Source organism: Trichechus manatus, unplaced genomic scaffold, assembly GCF_000243295.1.
Source record: "Trichechus manatus latirostris isolate Lorelei unplaced genomic scaffold, TriManLat1.0 scaffold00082, whole genome shotgun sequence".
Taxonomy (NCBI): domain Eukaryota; kingdom Metazoa; phylum Chordata; class Mammalia; order Sirenia; family Trichechidae; genus Trichechus; species Trichechus manatus.
Genome location: NW_004444018.1, coordinates 3,000,316 through 3,013,921, shown reverse-complemented (window position 1 = coordinate 3,013,921; position 13,606 = coordinate 3,000,316). Strand labels below are relative to the sequence as shown.

General features: G+C 39.8%; 1 protein-coding gene across 1 annotated transcript in view; it reads right to left on the bottom strand.

Annotated features, from left to right (window-relative positions):
- Nucleotides 1-13,606, bottom strand: part of RASEF (RAS and EF-hand domain containing) — a 110,110-nt gene that overhangs the window by 10,040 nt on the left and 86,464 nt on the right. Inside the window, exon 16 of the mRNA XM_004381293.1 lies at nt 12,233-12,309. Within this exon, the coding sequence (XP_004381350.1) occupies nt 12,233-12,309 (77 nt within the window). The remainder of the gene's footprint in view (nt 1-12,232; nt 12,310-13,606) is intronic.

Below are 13,606 nucleotides of genomic sequence, written 5' to 3'. Positions count from 1 at the left end.
AAAAAAAAAAAAAAAAGAAAAAAAAGAAACAGGACCCATACCTCACATCATACACAAAAACTAATTCAAAATCAATTAGAGACCTAAATATGAACCAAACACTATAAATATCATAGAAGAAAAAATAGGGTCAATGCTAGAGGTCCTAATACATGGTATAAACAGGATATAAACTATAACTAACAATACACAGACATCAGAAGATAAGCTAGATAACTGGGATCTTCTAAAAATTAAACACTTATGCTCACCAAAATATTTTACCAAAAGAATAAAAAGAGAACCTACAGACTGGGAAAAATTTTTGTCTATGACAAATCTGACAAGGGTCTAATCTCTAAAATCTATAGGAAAATCTAACACCTCTACACCAAAAAGTCAAATAATCCAGTTAAAAACTGGGCAAAGGATATGAACAGATGCTTCACCAAAGAAGACATTCAGGAGGCTAACAGACAGATGAGGAAATACTCGAGATGAGTAGCCATTACAGAAATGCAAATCAAAACTACAGTGAGATACCATCTCACCCCGACATTACTGGCACGAATCAAAAAAAAAAAAAAAATAATAATAATAATAAATGTTAAAGAGGCTACGGAGAAACTGGAACTCTTACGCACTGCTGGTGGGAATGCAAAATGGTACAACCATTTTGGAAAATGATATGGTGCTTCCTTGAAAAGCCAGAAATAGAAATACCATAAGATCCAGCAAATCCACTCCTAGGAATACATCCTAGATAAATCAGAGCCATCACACGAATAGACATATGCATACCTATATTCATTGCAGCATTATTCACTATAGCAAAGAGATGGAAACAACCTAAGTGCACATCAACAGATGAATGGATGAACAAACTATGGTACATACACACAATTGAATACAGTGCAACAGTAAAGAACAATGATGAAACTGTGAAGCATCTAACAATATGGATGAATCTGGGGGGCATGATGCTGAGTGTAATAAGTCAATAACAAAAGGACAAATACTGCATGAAATCACTATTATAAAAACTCATGAAAAGGTTTTCATACAAAAAGAAACAATCTTTGATGGTTATGAGAGAGGGGAGGGTTGGGGATGGAAAAACACTAACTAGACAGTAGATAAGTGGTAACTTTGGGGAAAGGAAAGAGTACATGATACTGGCAAAGTCAGCACAACCTGTCCAAGGTGAGGTCATGGAAGCTTCATAGACACATCCAAACTCCCTGAGGGACCGAACTACTAGGATGATGGCTGGAGACCATGGTCTCGGGGAGCATCTAGCTCAACTGGCATAACACAGTTTATGAAGAAAATGTTCTACATCCTACTTTGGTGAGTAGCATCTGGGGTCTTAACAGCGTGAAAGGCCATCTAAGATACTCCACTGGTCCCACCCTGTCTGGAGCAAGGGAGAATGAAGAAAACCAAAGACACAAAGGAGAGATTAGTCCAAAGGACTAATGGACCACAACTACCACAGACTCCATCAGACTGAGTCCAGCACAACTAGATGGTGCCCAGCTACCACCACTGACTGCTCTGACAGGGATCACAATAGAGGGGCCCAGGCATAGCTGAAGATAAACATAGAACAAAATTCTAACTCACAGAAAAAGACCAGACTTACTGGTCTCACAGAGACTGGAGAAACCTCGAAGAGTATGGCCCCCAGACACCCATATAGCTCAGTAATGAAGTCACTCCTGAGGTTTACCCTTCATCCAAAGATTAGACAGGCCCATAAACTAAAATGAGACTAAAGGGGCACACCAACCCAGGGGCAAGGATGAGAAGGCAGGAGGGGACAGGAAAGCTGGCAATGGGGAACCCAAGGTCAAGAAGGGAGAGTGTTGACATGTCGTGGGGTTGGCAACCAATGTCATAAAACAATATGTGTATTAACTGTTTAATGAGAAATTAATTTGCTTTGTAAACCTTCATCCAAAGCACGATAAAAAAAGGAAAAAATAAAAAAGAGGGGGATGCTTCAACTTGCACTTTTATGTTATGGAGACGGCTTCTTTCCTTAAACCTCATGAACCAACCTCTGCTAACTTCAAACTTTTCTTCTGCAGCTTCCTCAACCTCTCTCAGCCTTCATAGAATTGAAGAGAGTTAGGACCTTGCTCTGGATTAGGCTTTGGCTTAACAGAATGTTGTGGCTGGTTTGAACTTCTATCCAGACCACTAAAACTTTCTCCATATCAACAATAAGGCTGTTTCACTTTCTGATCATTCACGTGTTCACTGGAGTAGTACTTTTAATTTCAGGAACTTTTTCTTTGCATTCACAACTTGGCTAACTGTTTGGTGCAAGAGGCCTAGCTTTTGGTCTGTCTCAGCTTTCAACATGCCTTCCTCGGTAAGCTTAATAATTTCTAGTTTTTTTTATTTAAAATGAGAGACGTGACTCTTCCTTTCACTTGAACACTTAGAGGCAATTGTAAGGTTAATTGGCCTAATTTCAATATTGTCGTGTCTCAGGGAATAGGGAGATCCACGGAGAGTGAGAGAGACTGGGGAACGGCTGGTCTTTGGAGTAGTCAGAACACACACAACATTTGTTAATTAAGTTCACCATCTTATATGGGCAGGGTTCATGGTGCCTCTAAACAATTATAATAGTAACATCAAAGATAACTGATCACAGATCACCATAACAGATATAATAATAATGAAAAAGTTTGAAAGATTGCGAGAATTACCAAAATGTGACAGGGAGTCATGAAGTGAGCACATGTTGTTGGAAAAATGGCGCCAATAGACTAGCTTGACGTAGGGTTGCTACAAGCCTTCAATTTGTAAAAAACGCAGTATCTGCAAAGTGCAATAAAGTGAAGTGCAATAAAACAAAGTATGCCTGCAAAAAAAAAAAAAAGGGGGGGAACCTATGCCCCCTCCCCTTGATCAGGGGTGGACCTATCTATGACTTCTTAGGCCAATAGAACATAGAGGAAATAATGTTCTGGGACTTCCAAGCCCAAGTGTTAAGAGCCTGGTGGCTTCAGCTTCCTTCCCCCCTTGGAGCCTTGAGCCCCCATTTCCAAAGTCCAGGGTTCATCACTGGCCAGGCCAGGAGGGTGGCCATGGAGGATGAGATGCCACGTGCAGAGTGGCCACAAGGGGGCACATACTGGTGTCAGCCATCCAGCCTTAGCCCCAGCTGCCGTGTCCATCTGACTGCAACAGCAGGAGAAACCCCAGCAAAAGCAGTAAAGGAACTTCCCAGCTAAGATCCAGCTAAGTCTGGTAATTGTGAAATATAACAAAATGGTTGTTGTTTTAGGTGACTAAGTTTCGGGGTGGTTAATTATGCAGCAGTAGATAACTGAAATTCCTGGGAATCTGCATAGTAATGTGCTTGCTAGAGCAACGTTGTTTGATAGAAATAGAATGCAATCTACACATATAATTATAAATTTTCAGGTAGCCACATTAAAAAAAAATGTAAAAAGAAAGAAGTTAAATTAATTTAAATAATGTTTTATATGTAATGGTATACATCAAAAACATTATCATTTCAACATATAACCAATTAAAGTAATATTAATGAGAGGAGTCCCTGGATGGTGAAATGGGTAGTCTGCTCAGCTATTAACAGAAAGGTTGGAGGTTTGAGTCTACCCAGAAGCACCTCGGAAGAAAGGCCTGGTAATCTTTTCGAAAAATCAGCCACTGAAAACCTTATGGGGAGCACAGTTCTAATCTGACACACATGGGTCATCCCAAGAGTGGGAATCAACTCGACAGCAACTGGTATTATTATTATTATTAATAAGATACTAAATAAAATTTAAAAAATATATTAATAAGACAAATAAGTAAAAACTTCTTTTATACTAAGTCTTCAAAATCCAGTGTATATTTAATACATACAGCACATCTCAATTTGGATTAGCTACCAGGGGCGAGTGGCTACCCAAATTGGGCAGCATACCTGCGGAAGGGACTAAGATGTCCAAGTTCTTTAAAACCACTGCACTGTGAGATGGAAAGAAGACATCTCAGCAGGAAAAAAAGAAAAAAGGAAACTAATTCTTGCTGAAGACCAGCTAGTAAATGCTGTGCTACATGTTTTCACATTTTTTAAAATTAAACACACACACACCTACCTGAGAGCTAATGAGTATTATCATCCTCATTTCACAGATGAGGAAACAAAGACTCAGGGAAGAGAAAGGATGCATCATTCCACATAAACGATCATACACTTTAGCTCTAAGATAGAAGCTCCCCAAAGGAGCAACGTGGCCTATCTTCTGTATCCTAGCACAGTGCCTGGCACAAAGCAAATGCTCATTAAATATCAGCTAAATTTCAGTTAACAACCTAGAGGAGACCTCGTCCAATCTTACTGTGCAGTCTGGGCACAGAGCAGTCAAGGGTCTCAACATGGCACAAGCATTTGTTTGTACAGAGTTGGGGGTGGTGATGGGGGGCAAGGATGGGGTAGGCAGGAGCGTATGCCTACACCTAAATAATCCCTAGTCAGTCAATCCAGGTTAGAGCTTCCTGGCTTACAGCTGTTTTTTTTATTTCTGCCGAGAAGGCTGAGGGGTTCTATGAGTCACACATACCTGCCATCACTGGCTTTAAAGATGGAGGAAGAGGGGGCACTAGCCAAGGAATGTGGGTGACCACAAAAAGCTGGAAAAGGCAAGAAAAGAGATTCTCCCCTAGAGCTTCCAGAAAGGAATGCAGCCCTGCCAACACCTTGATTTTAGCTTAAAAGACCATGTTGGACTTCTGGTCTACAGAACCATAAGATTACAAAATTGTATTATTTAAAGTTTCTAAGTTTGTGGTAATTTGTTAAAGCAGCAATAGAAAACTAATGCAATTTCCAAATGAAAAATATTGGCCATTTAGTCATTAAGCAAATGTCCAGTTTACGCCAGGCTCTCGGATCCCTGGTGTCGTACTGGTTAAGAGCTCGGCTGCTAACCAAAAGGATGACACTTCTAATCCATCAGTCACTCCTTGGAAGCCCTATGGGGCAGCTCTACTCTGTCCTATAGGGTCGCTATGAGTTGGAATCGACTCAATGGCAATGGGTTTGGTTTTACTTGGTTTTGAGGCTCTTGACTAGTGAGCGCTTAAATGAGAGACAGACGTCTAAATAAATAATTACAAGATCCCAAGAGAGCCGCTAGCAGACATGCACGATGTGTTACAGGAAAACAGAAGATGCACCATAATCATTCTGGGGTTACAGGTAAGACTTCACGCAGATTGCACTTCATGAAGACTTAAGACACTGGAGGGACCCTTTGAAAGAACAGGAATTTACTTTTAGCTAATGAGGAAAGGAGTACTCCATTCAGGTGCAGGGAACAGCATGTATAAGCAAAGAGGCATAAAAGAGAGTGGCTGTGATTGGGGGGAAAAATTGCTGTGTCTACAAATTATCATTCATGTGGGGAAAAAAGATGAGAGACAATCAGAAAGGTAGTGAGGTTAGGCTGCAAAGGACTGTTAGCCACATATTAAGGAGCTTGGACTTTTTGTTGTACATAGGACACCAGTGCAGTGTAAGCAAGAAAGTAAATATTAATTGAATTTTTATTGATAAAGATTACCCTGATTACAGGGTGGAGGGTGAACTGATGGTGGGGAAACTCTGAGACAGAAACTTAGGTGCCTCCTGCACTAAACCAGGTGAGAAATTTTAAGGCTTGAAGCAAAGCAAAGAGGGAGAAAGGATGGATTAAAGAGAGATATAGGGAAGTCACTGAATCGACAGGCTCTCAAAACCCCCTAGAGGCAGGTGAGAAAGGAGTCAAGATTGATGTGAAGTTGCTATTCTTTAATCATAACTTTGTACTGTTTCCTGAGAAAGAGAATACAGAATGAGTTATGGTTTTAAAGAAAAAGTTAACACATTAGGATTTAGATATGTTGAATCTATGGAACTTCCAGAGGTTGGTGGTTTGAAATATGGTTATGAAATTTTAAAAAGAGGTGGGAGTTAAAACACAGAAATGACATCATCTGCTATAAATGGTTCCAGAAGCCATAGGGATGGAGAATATTAGGCAGAGAGAGAGAGAGACCGAGACCGAGTCTGAGACAAATCCGAAAAAACCAAACCCATTGCAGTTGAGTCGATTCCAGCTCTTAGCGACCCTAAAGGACAGAGTAGAACTGCCCCATAGGGTTTTCAAGGAGCGGCTGGTGGATTCGAACTCCCGACCTTTTGGTTAGCAGCTGAGCTCTTAACCACTGTGCCACCAGGGCTCAGAGTCTGAGAAAATGAAGAAATGAGTGCTGAATGGAATCCTGAGAAACACCAACATTTAAGCGGCAAGCCTGTGATTCAGATTAGTAGTAAAAAACCTTACTAGCTGTGTCACTTTGAACAAGTTGATTCAGCATTCTAACTCAATTTTTCTCACCTGTAAAATGGGTATAATAATCATAGCATCCTTACAAAATTATTGTGAAGATGAAATGAAATAACATAAAGAAATCATTTCGTACGAGCCTAACATAGCAAACTCTCCCTGTAACACTGATGTGTTGTTGTTAGCCGCTGTAAAATCGATTTCGACTCACAGCAATCCCATGTGACACAGTAGAACTGCCCCGTAGGGTTTTCTCGGTTGCAATCTTTACGGGAACAGATTGGCAGGTCTTTCTCAGGAAGAGCCGCTGCGTGGGTTCAAACTGCCAACCTTTAGGTTAGCAGCCGAACGCTAAACCACTGCGTCACCAGGTCTCTTACAGAAAACATTAATTGCTATTTTATTACCTTTTCTTTTACTTATTTTATTTCTATTACGTTACTATTCTTTTACTTATATCTTTTACTGCTTATTTTTAATTATTTTATTTTCAGTGCCTTTATTCTAGGCTTGCCTAGAATAACCTACCCTGCTCTTCTATACTGATTCAAACTCAGTCTTCTCCTGAGACTCAATTTAATTGCTAGGTCCAGCACCAAGCCTTCACCAGCAACTTGCATCTCTTCCTTCTGGGCACTTAATGGCCTCTATCTGCTGCCTACCATATGGCACCTGGTCATATGTATTCTGTTTTTCCTATAATGTAAAAATATAATTACATTTCCTTGATATCTCTACTGAGCCTAGTACAGGGCTGTGTACATACTGAACATTCATAATAATGCAGGCATTGTTGAACCTGAATGCAAATATTGAAGGGGGTAATACTATACCCACATCCTTCATCTGGCCTTCAGTTTCTTTAATCCCCCCAAAATGCAGGCATTCCCCATGTTTAGGGAATTCAATAGATACAGTTCTAAACAACTAAAGCAGGCTTAAGTCTGGGAAAATTAAGTTACCTAACTGAAAACTACCACATGCTTAGCAACTGTATTTTAAATGACTTAGTTTTATGGACAAGTTTACATGCCATGAGCCCAGCTCTTGGGCTGAACTGATCTGTCGGCTGGGGCATTTTTTCCTCCACTTTTAGGCCACTGATCAATTAGGTGCTAGATGAACTTAAACCTATTGTAAAATGTTTAAAGCCTGTGGTTCTGGTAATGGCAAATGTTCTTACCAACGAGACAGCAGTTGTGAAAGATGTCCCATTAACACAATAGGGAAATGGAGTTTCTAGGGGAAACTCTTCCTGGGATTGAGATGTTTTCCGAGAAAAACCAGAGTAATCTGGGTTGTTAACCAACACGCATGGCCTCTCTTCAAAGCTGAATTCAGTTCTGATAGTGCAAACTCATACAGTCCTCTAGTTCAAGTTTTATGACATCGTGGTGGGGGGGAGGGATCATGTTTGGATCATGTTATGGGAACTAAATCAAGAACTTAGTTTTGCATTATATGTAACTTTCTAGATGCTGTAAAACTTTTTTAAATGTTCCTTTTGCCTGTAAAGACTTTGATATTTCCATTTTAAAACTTAGGTACTTTGACAAGCAAATCTGAAGGCAGAGTATAAAGCTCATGAAAGTCTTTGCATATTTTCCTTACTTATAATTTTTATATTTAACACTTCACTCATAAAACTAAGCTAACAACAACAACAAAAAAAAACCTCACTGCCGTCGAGTTGATTCCAACTCATAGCGACCGTACAGGACAGAGTACAACTTCCCTGTAGGGTTTCCAAGGGGCGGCTGGTGGATTCAAACTGCAGATCTTTTGGTTAGCAGACTGAGCTCTTAACCACTTCACCACCAGGGCTCCAAAAACTAAGCTAGAGGCTTCAATTTAGGCCATAATGCAACAGTAATAATAATAATAATAAAAACTCCTTGATCAGTGATTCACAAAAAGCTTGCCTTTAATTGCCTAAAGCTCAAAAAAAAAGGTAACTAGAATCTATGTCACAGCTGAAGTGCCCTAGTTATCAAGATGCCTTTGCACACCAGCTGTGCTGAGTAAACACACACAGTCTGTGTCTAAGCTACGCTGTAAACTGCACCCACGCATGAGCTGACCCAATGTGTCACACTGGAGCAGATGGGGAGACGGGACAGGCAGCTTACAGCCTCCCCCACCTTCATGATGTAATAGAGAGAATCGATTCTGCTCTCAGGGAGTGACCAGGGCACTTTACAGGCACTTAACTTTGCTATGACCCCATACAACAATTCAGCATTAAATAGTATTATGTTATTCAGTGGAGTCTAAGTGATTACATATAGAATAATAGAAAGTTAGAACCAGAAAGGACCTTACAGATAATATTATTTGGCTCCCTTCTTTATTTTACAGATTAGGGATGCCTAAAGTAAGACAGGGGTCAGTGGAAGAATTCTAATCTTCCATGTAGGAGATTCAGGTTAGATTCCCCCCAATGTACCTCATGTACGGCCACCACCTGTCAATGGAAGTTTGTTATTGCTAGGATGCTGAACAGGCTAGACTAAGACAGACTAGGAAGAAAGGCCTGGTGATCAACTTTTGAAAACCAGCTAATGAAAATCCCATGGATCACAAAGGTCTGATTCACAACCAACCGATCATCGGGATGGCACAGGACCAAGCAGCATTTCATTCCACTGTGTATGGGGTTGCCACAATTTGGGGGCCTACTCAAGGCAGCTAACAACAACAAAATAATGTCAAGCTGACCACCTAAACTCTTGCAATCTATTTCCTGATCTCTCTGAAGTGACAGCAACCATCTATCCCAAGGCCCCAGTCCAATTATTCTATTAATAGAACTCTGTTTTATTAAGCACTACAAACACCAAATCACTAATAGAAAAATGGCATTTAAAAATACTGCAAAGCATTTTAATTCTCAATGCATATTAGCAGAAGAGGCTGATTATCTTATTAAAGTTAACATTCTTGCAAAGTCTCACAAATAATCGGCAAAAGAATTACATGGCATTAACAGGATACAAACCATAACCAACAGCACACAAACTCCAGAAGATAAGCTACATAACTGGGATCTTCTAAAAATTAAACACTTATGTTTATCAAAAGACTTCACCAAAAGAGTAAAAAGAGAACCTACAGACTGGGAAAAAATTTTTGGACATTACAAGTCAGACAAAGGTCTAATCTCTAAAATCTACAAGAAAACCCAACACCTCTACAACAAAAAGACAAATAATCCTATTAAAACATGGGCAAAGGAAATGAACAGACACTTCACCAAAGAAGGCATTCGAGTGGCCAACAGACAGGTGAGGAAATGCTTGCAATCACTAGCCATTAGAGAAATGCAAATCAAAACCACAAGGAGATACCATCTCACCCCAACATTACTGGCACGAATGAAAAAAACAAAAAGTAACAAATGTTAAAGAGGCTGCAGGGAGACTGGAACTCTTATGCACTGCTGGTAGGAATGTAAAATGATACACCATTTTAGAAAACAATATGGTGCTTCCTTAGAAAACTAGAAACAGTAATACTATACGATCCAGCGATCCCAATCCTAGGAATATATCCTAGAGAAACAAGAATTGTCACACGAATAGACATATCCACACCCATGTTCATTACAGCATTGTTCACAATAGCAAAAAGATGGAAACAACCGAGATGCCCATCAACAGTTGAATGGATAAACTATGGTACATACACACAATGGAGTATTATGCAAGGATAAAAAACAACGATGAATCTGCAAAGCATCTCATAACATGGATGAATCTGGAGGGCATTATGCTGAGTGAAATAAGTCCATCACAAAAGGACAAATATTGTATGAGACCACTACTGTAAACACTCATGAAAAGGTTTACACACAAAAAGAAACAATCTTTGATGGTTATGAGGGAGAGGAGGGGTTGGGTGGAGACACTAAACAGACAACAGATAAGTGGTAACCTTGGTGAAGGGTAAGACAGTACACAATACTGGGGGAGCCAGCACAACTTGTACAAGGAAAGGTCATGGAAGGTCCATAGACACATCCAAACTCCCTGAGGGACTGAATTGCTGGGTGGAGGGCTGTGGGGACCATGGTCTCAGGGAATATCTAGCTCAATTGGCATAACAGTTTATAAAGAAAATGCTTTACAGTCTACTTTGGTGAGTAGCATCTGGGGTCTTAAAAGCCCGAGAGTGGCCATCTAAGATACTCCACTGGTCTCATCCCTTCGGGAGCAAGGGAAAATGAAGAAAACAAGATATAAGGGAAAGATTAGTCCAAAGGACTAATGGACCACAACTACCACAGCCTCCACCAGACTGGGTCCAGTACAACTAGATGGTGCCCGGCTAACACCACTGACTGCTCTGACCAGGACCACAACAGAGGGTTCCGGACAGAGCTGGAGAAAAATGTACAACAAAATTCTAACTCATAAAAAAAGACCAGACTTACTGGCCTGACAGAGACTGGAGAAACCCCAAGAGTATGGCTCCTGGACCCCTTTTAGTTCAGTAATGAAGTCACTCCCGAGGTTCACACTTCAGCTAAAGATTAGACAGCTCCACAAAACAAAATGAGACTAATGGGGCACAACAGCCCAGGGACAAGGACTAGAAGGCAGGAGAGGACAGGAAAGCTGGTAATAGGGAACCCAAAGTCGAGAAGGGAGAGTGTTGACATGTTGTGGGGTTGTTAACCAATGTCATAAAACAACATGTGTATGAAGTGTTGAATGAGAAACTGTTTGGTAAACTTTCATCTAAAGTATAATAAAAAAAAAATTTAAAAAGAACTACATGCCTAAAATGATGTTTTTGCTTTGTCTGTAATTAAATATCATTGGCCTAGTTTTTGTTAATGTTATTTGTGTGTGTGTGTGTGTGTGTGTGTGTGTGTGTGTATTTAATCCCTTTAGGTCCATTAGGAGCGACCTTTCAATTTGTGGCAGAAAACTAGGCAGAAGAGATATGCCTAACAGATGTTATTTCCCTAAAATACTCCAAGGAATTAACATACTAATGTTTGCATCCAAGTTCTTTAACGATGCAATTTTTACTCTAATCTACGTCCCAAAATGTTATTATTAACAACACTGCCTTAGCTTAATAATTACCTAGGTAATAATTTGGAAAAGTGTTTCCAACTGACATGATATACAATTTGCTTTGCTGGTATTTTTTTTTTTTCTTTTCCTTTTACTCTGGAAAATGTCATAATAGATAGTTGTATTTATAATAGTCTCTTGTATTTGAAATCCGGTTCCTGGAAGTGATTCATGCAAGTTAAGTACTAGCTTTGTGGTACATTTTGCAGAAACGTCAATGGCACTTCAGATGCACCTGCTTTGTTTGGCAGTAAAGGTATTCTGCCAATGTTCACAATGAATAAGCAGCATTATACGTTTCTATAAAATCTTTGTCTATTTGCTACTCCTACCATTAATGAGAGGAGCCCTGGTGGCGCAGCAGTTAAGCACTTGTCTGCTAACTGAAAGGCTGGCAGTTCAAATCCACCAGCCGTTCTGCAGGAGGAAGATGTGGCAGTCTACTTCCCTAAAGATTACAGCCTTGGAAACCCTATGGGGCACAAGAGAATACTGTCTGACATAGTGCTGGAAAATGAGCCCCCTAGGTTGGAAGGCACTAGATAATAGCCATAACAATGGACTCAAACACGCCAATGATCATGAAAACAGCCCAGACCCAGGCAATGTTCCATTATGCTGTATATGGAGTTGCCATGAATCACAGACAATTTGATGGCAACAAACACCACCACTACCATTAATGAAAGACAGTGTTTTCCAATGTATATTATACTGCATGCTATGGTCAAGAAACCTGCTATATGTACCAACTAAATGAAAATTCAATCCAATATCCAGTTTTCCAAATATAAGGCAAAACTTTACCGCGCGAGGTGCAGAACAGCTTCCACTATATTCGAACCATCTTTGGCACTTGTTTCACAGAATAATGCCCCATAGGTCTGTAGAAAAGAAAGATACACCATTAAATGAAGGCTTTAGTTGGGTTTACTGTGATTTTTTTTCTTTTAAAATTAATACAATATAATAAAAATATTTTCCTGTTGAGCATACTAAGAGTGACTAACAGCTGAGAAATCTGACTCAGTTTCAATACGTAAAAAACGAAAACAATAAAAGCTTTGATCTTAGTCATTCCACAATAATTTCTGGTGAGAAGATTTTTATTTGGCATTAAAAATAAAATCACAAAACAAAAATTCCATGTTTTAAGGTTCTTATTTCTAACAGTCATATCTATGCTATCAAATGTTCTTCTATCAAATAATTCGAGAGAGATAAAAATGACAGCTTAAGATAACCACCCAAGAATTAAATTTCCATCAAAAGTATGTATCCTTTAGGCCAGCGGCTAACACACATCCACCTTCACACTATCATCTTTTCCTGTCAGGATCTAGTAACCTCCAATGCTGCTAAAACCAATAGATATTTTCCAACCAACCAATCAGTTGCAATTGAGTCAACTTCAACTCATGGCACCCCCATCATATGTGTCAGAGTAGAACTATGTCCCGTAGGGTCTTTAACAGCTGATTTTTCAGAAGATTGTCAGGACTTTCTTCCAAGGTGCCTCTGGGTGGACTCAAACCTCCAACCTTCCAGTTAGCAGCTGAGTGCATTAACCGTTTGCACTACCCCAAAACTCCATTTGTTGTTGTTGTTGTAGCCAGGTGCCGTTGAGTCACTTCTGACTCATAGCAACCCTATGTACAACAGAATGAAACACTGCCCGGTTCTGCACCATCCTCATAATTGTTGTTATTTGAGCCCATTTTTACAGCCACTGTGTCAATCCATCTCATCAAGGGTCTTCTTCTTTTTCGCTGACCCTCTACTTTACTTGATGTCCTTCTCCAAGGACTAGAGAAAAACTCCATATAGATAGGTAAATAGATAGATGACAGACAGACAGATAGACAGATAGATAGATAGAGCAAAGTAGTCCTTTCATGGGGCTGACAACAGACAACAAAGATACCAACATCAAATCAGACTGTTACTGTATTAACTTCTTATTTGACCCAAGGAACATGTGGATCCATGTACAGGTAAGACAAGTCATAGAAAGTTCAGGTAGCATTATGACATGATGATAATAATGGAAGAATAAACATTGCCCAAGATAAAATCTGGACAGTAATGAGTGTCACCCACTATACACATGCATAACCAAAAATCATTTTAGACTATTCCAACTAAGCACACATCTTGGAGAAAAAAAGATGTCTCCCAAGT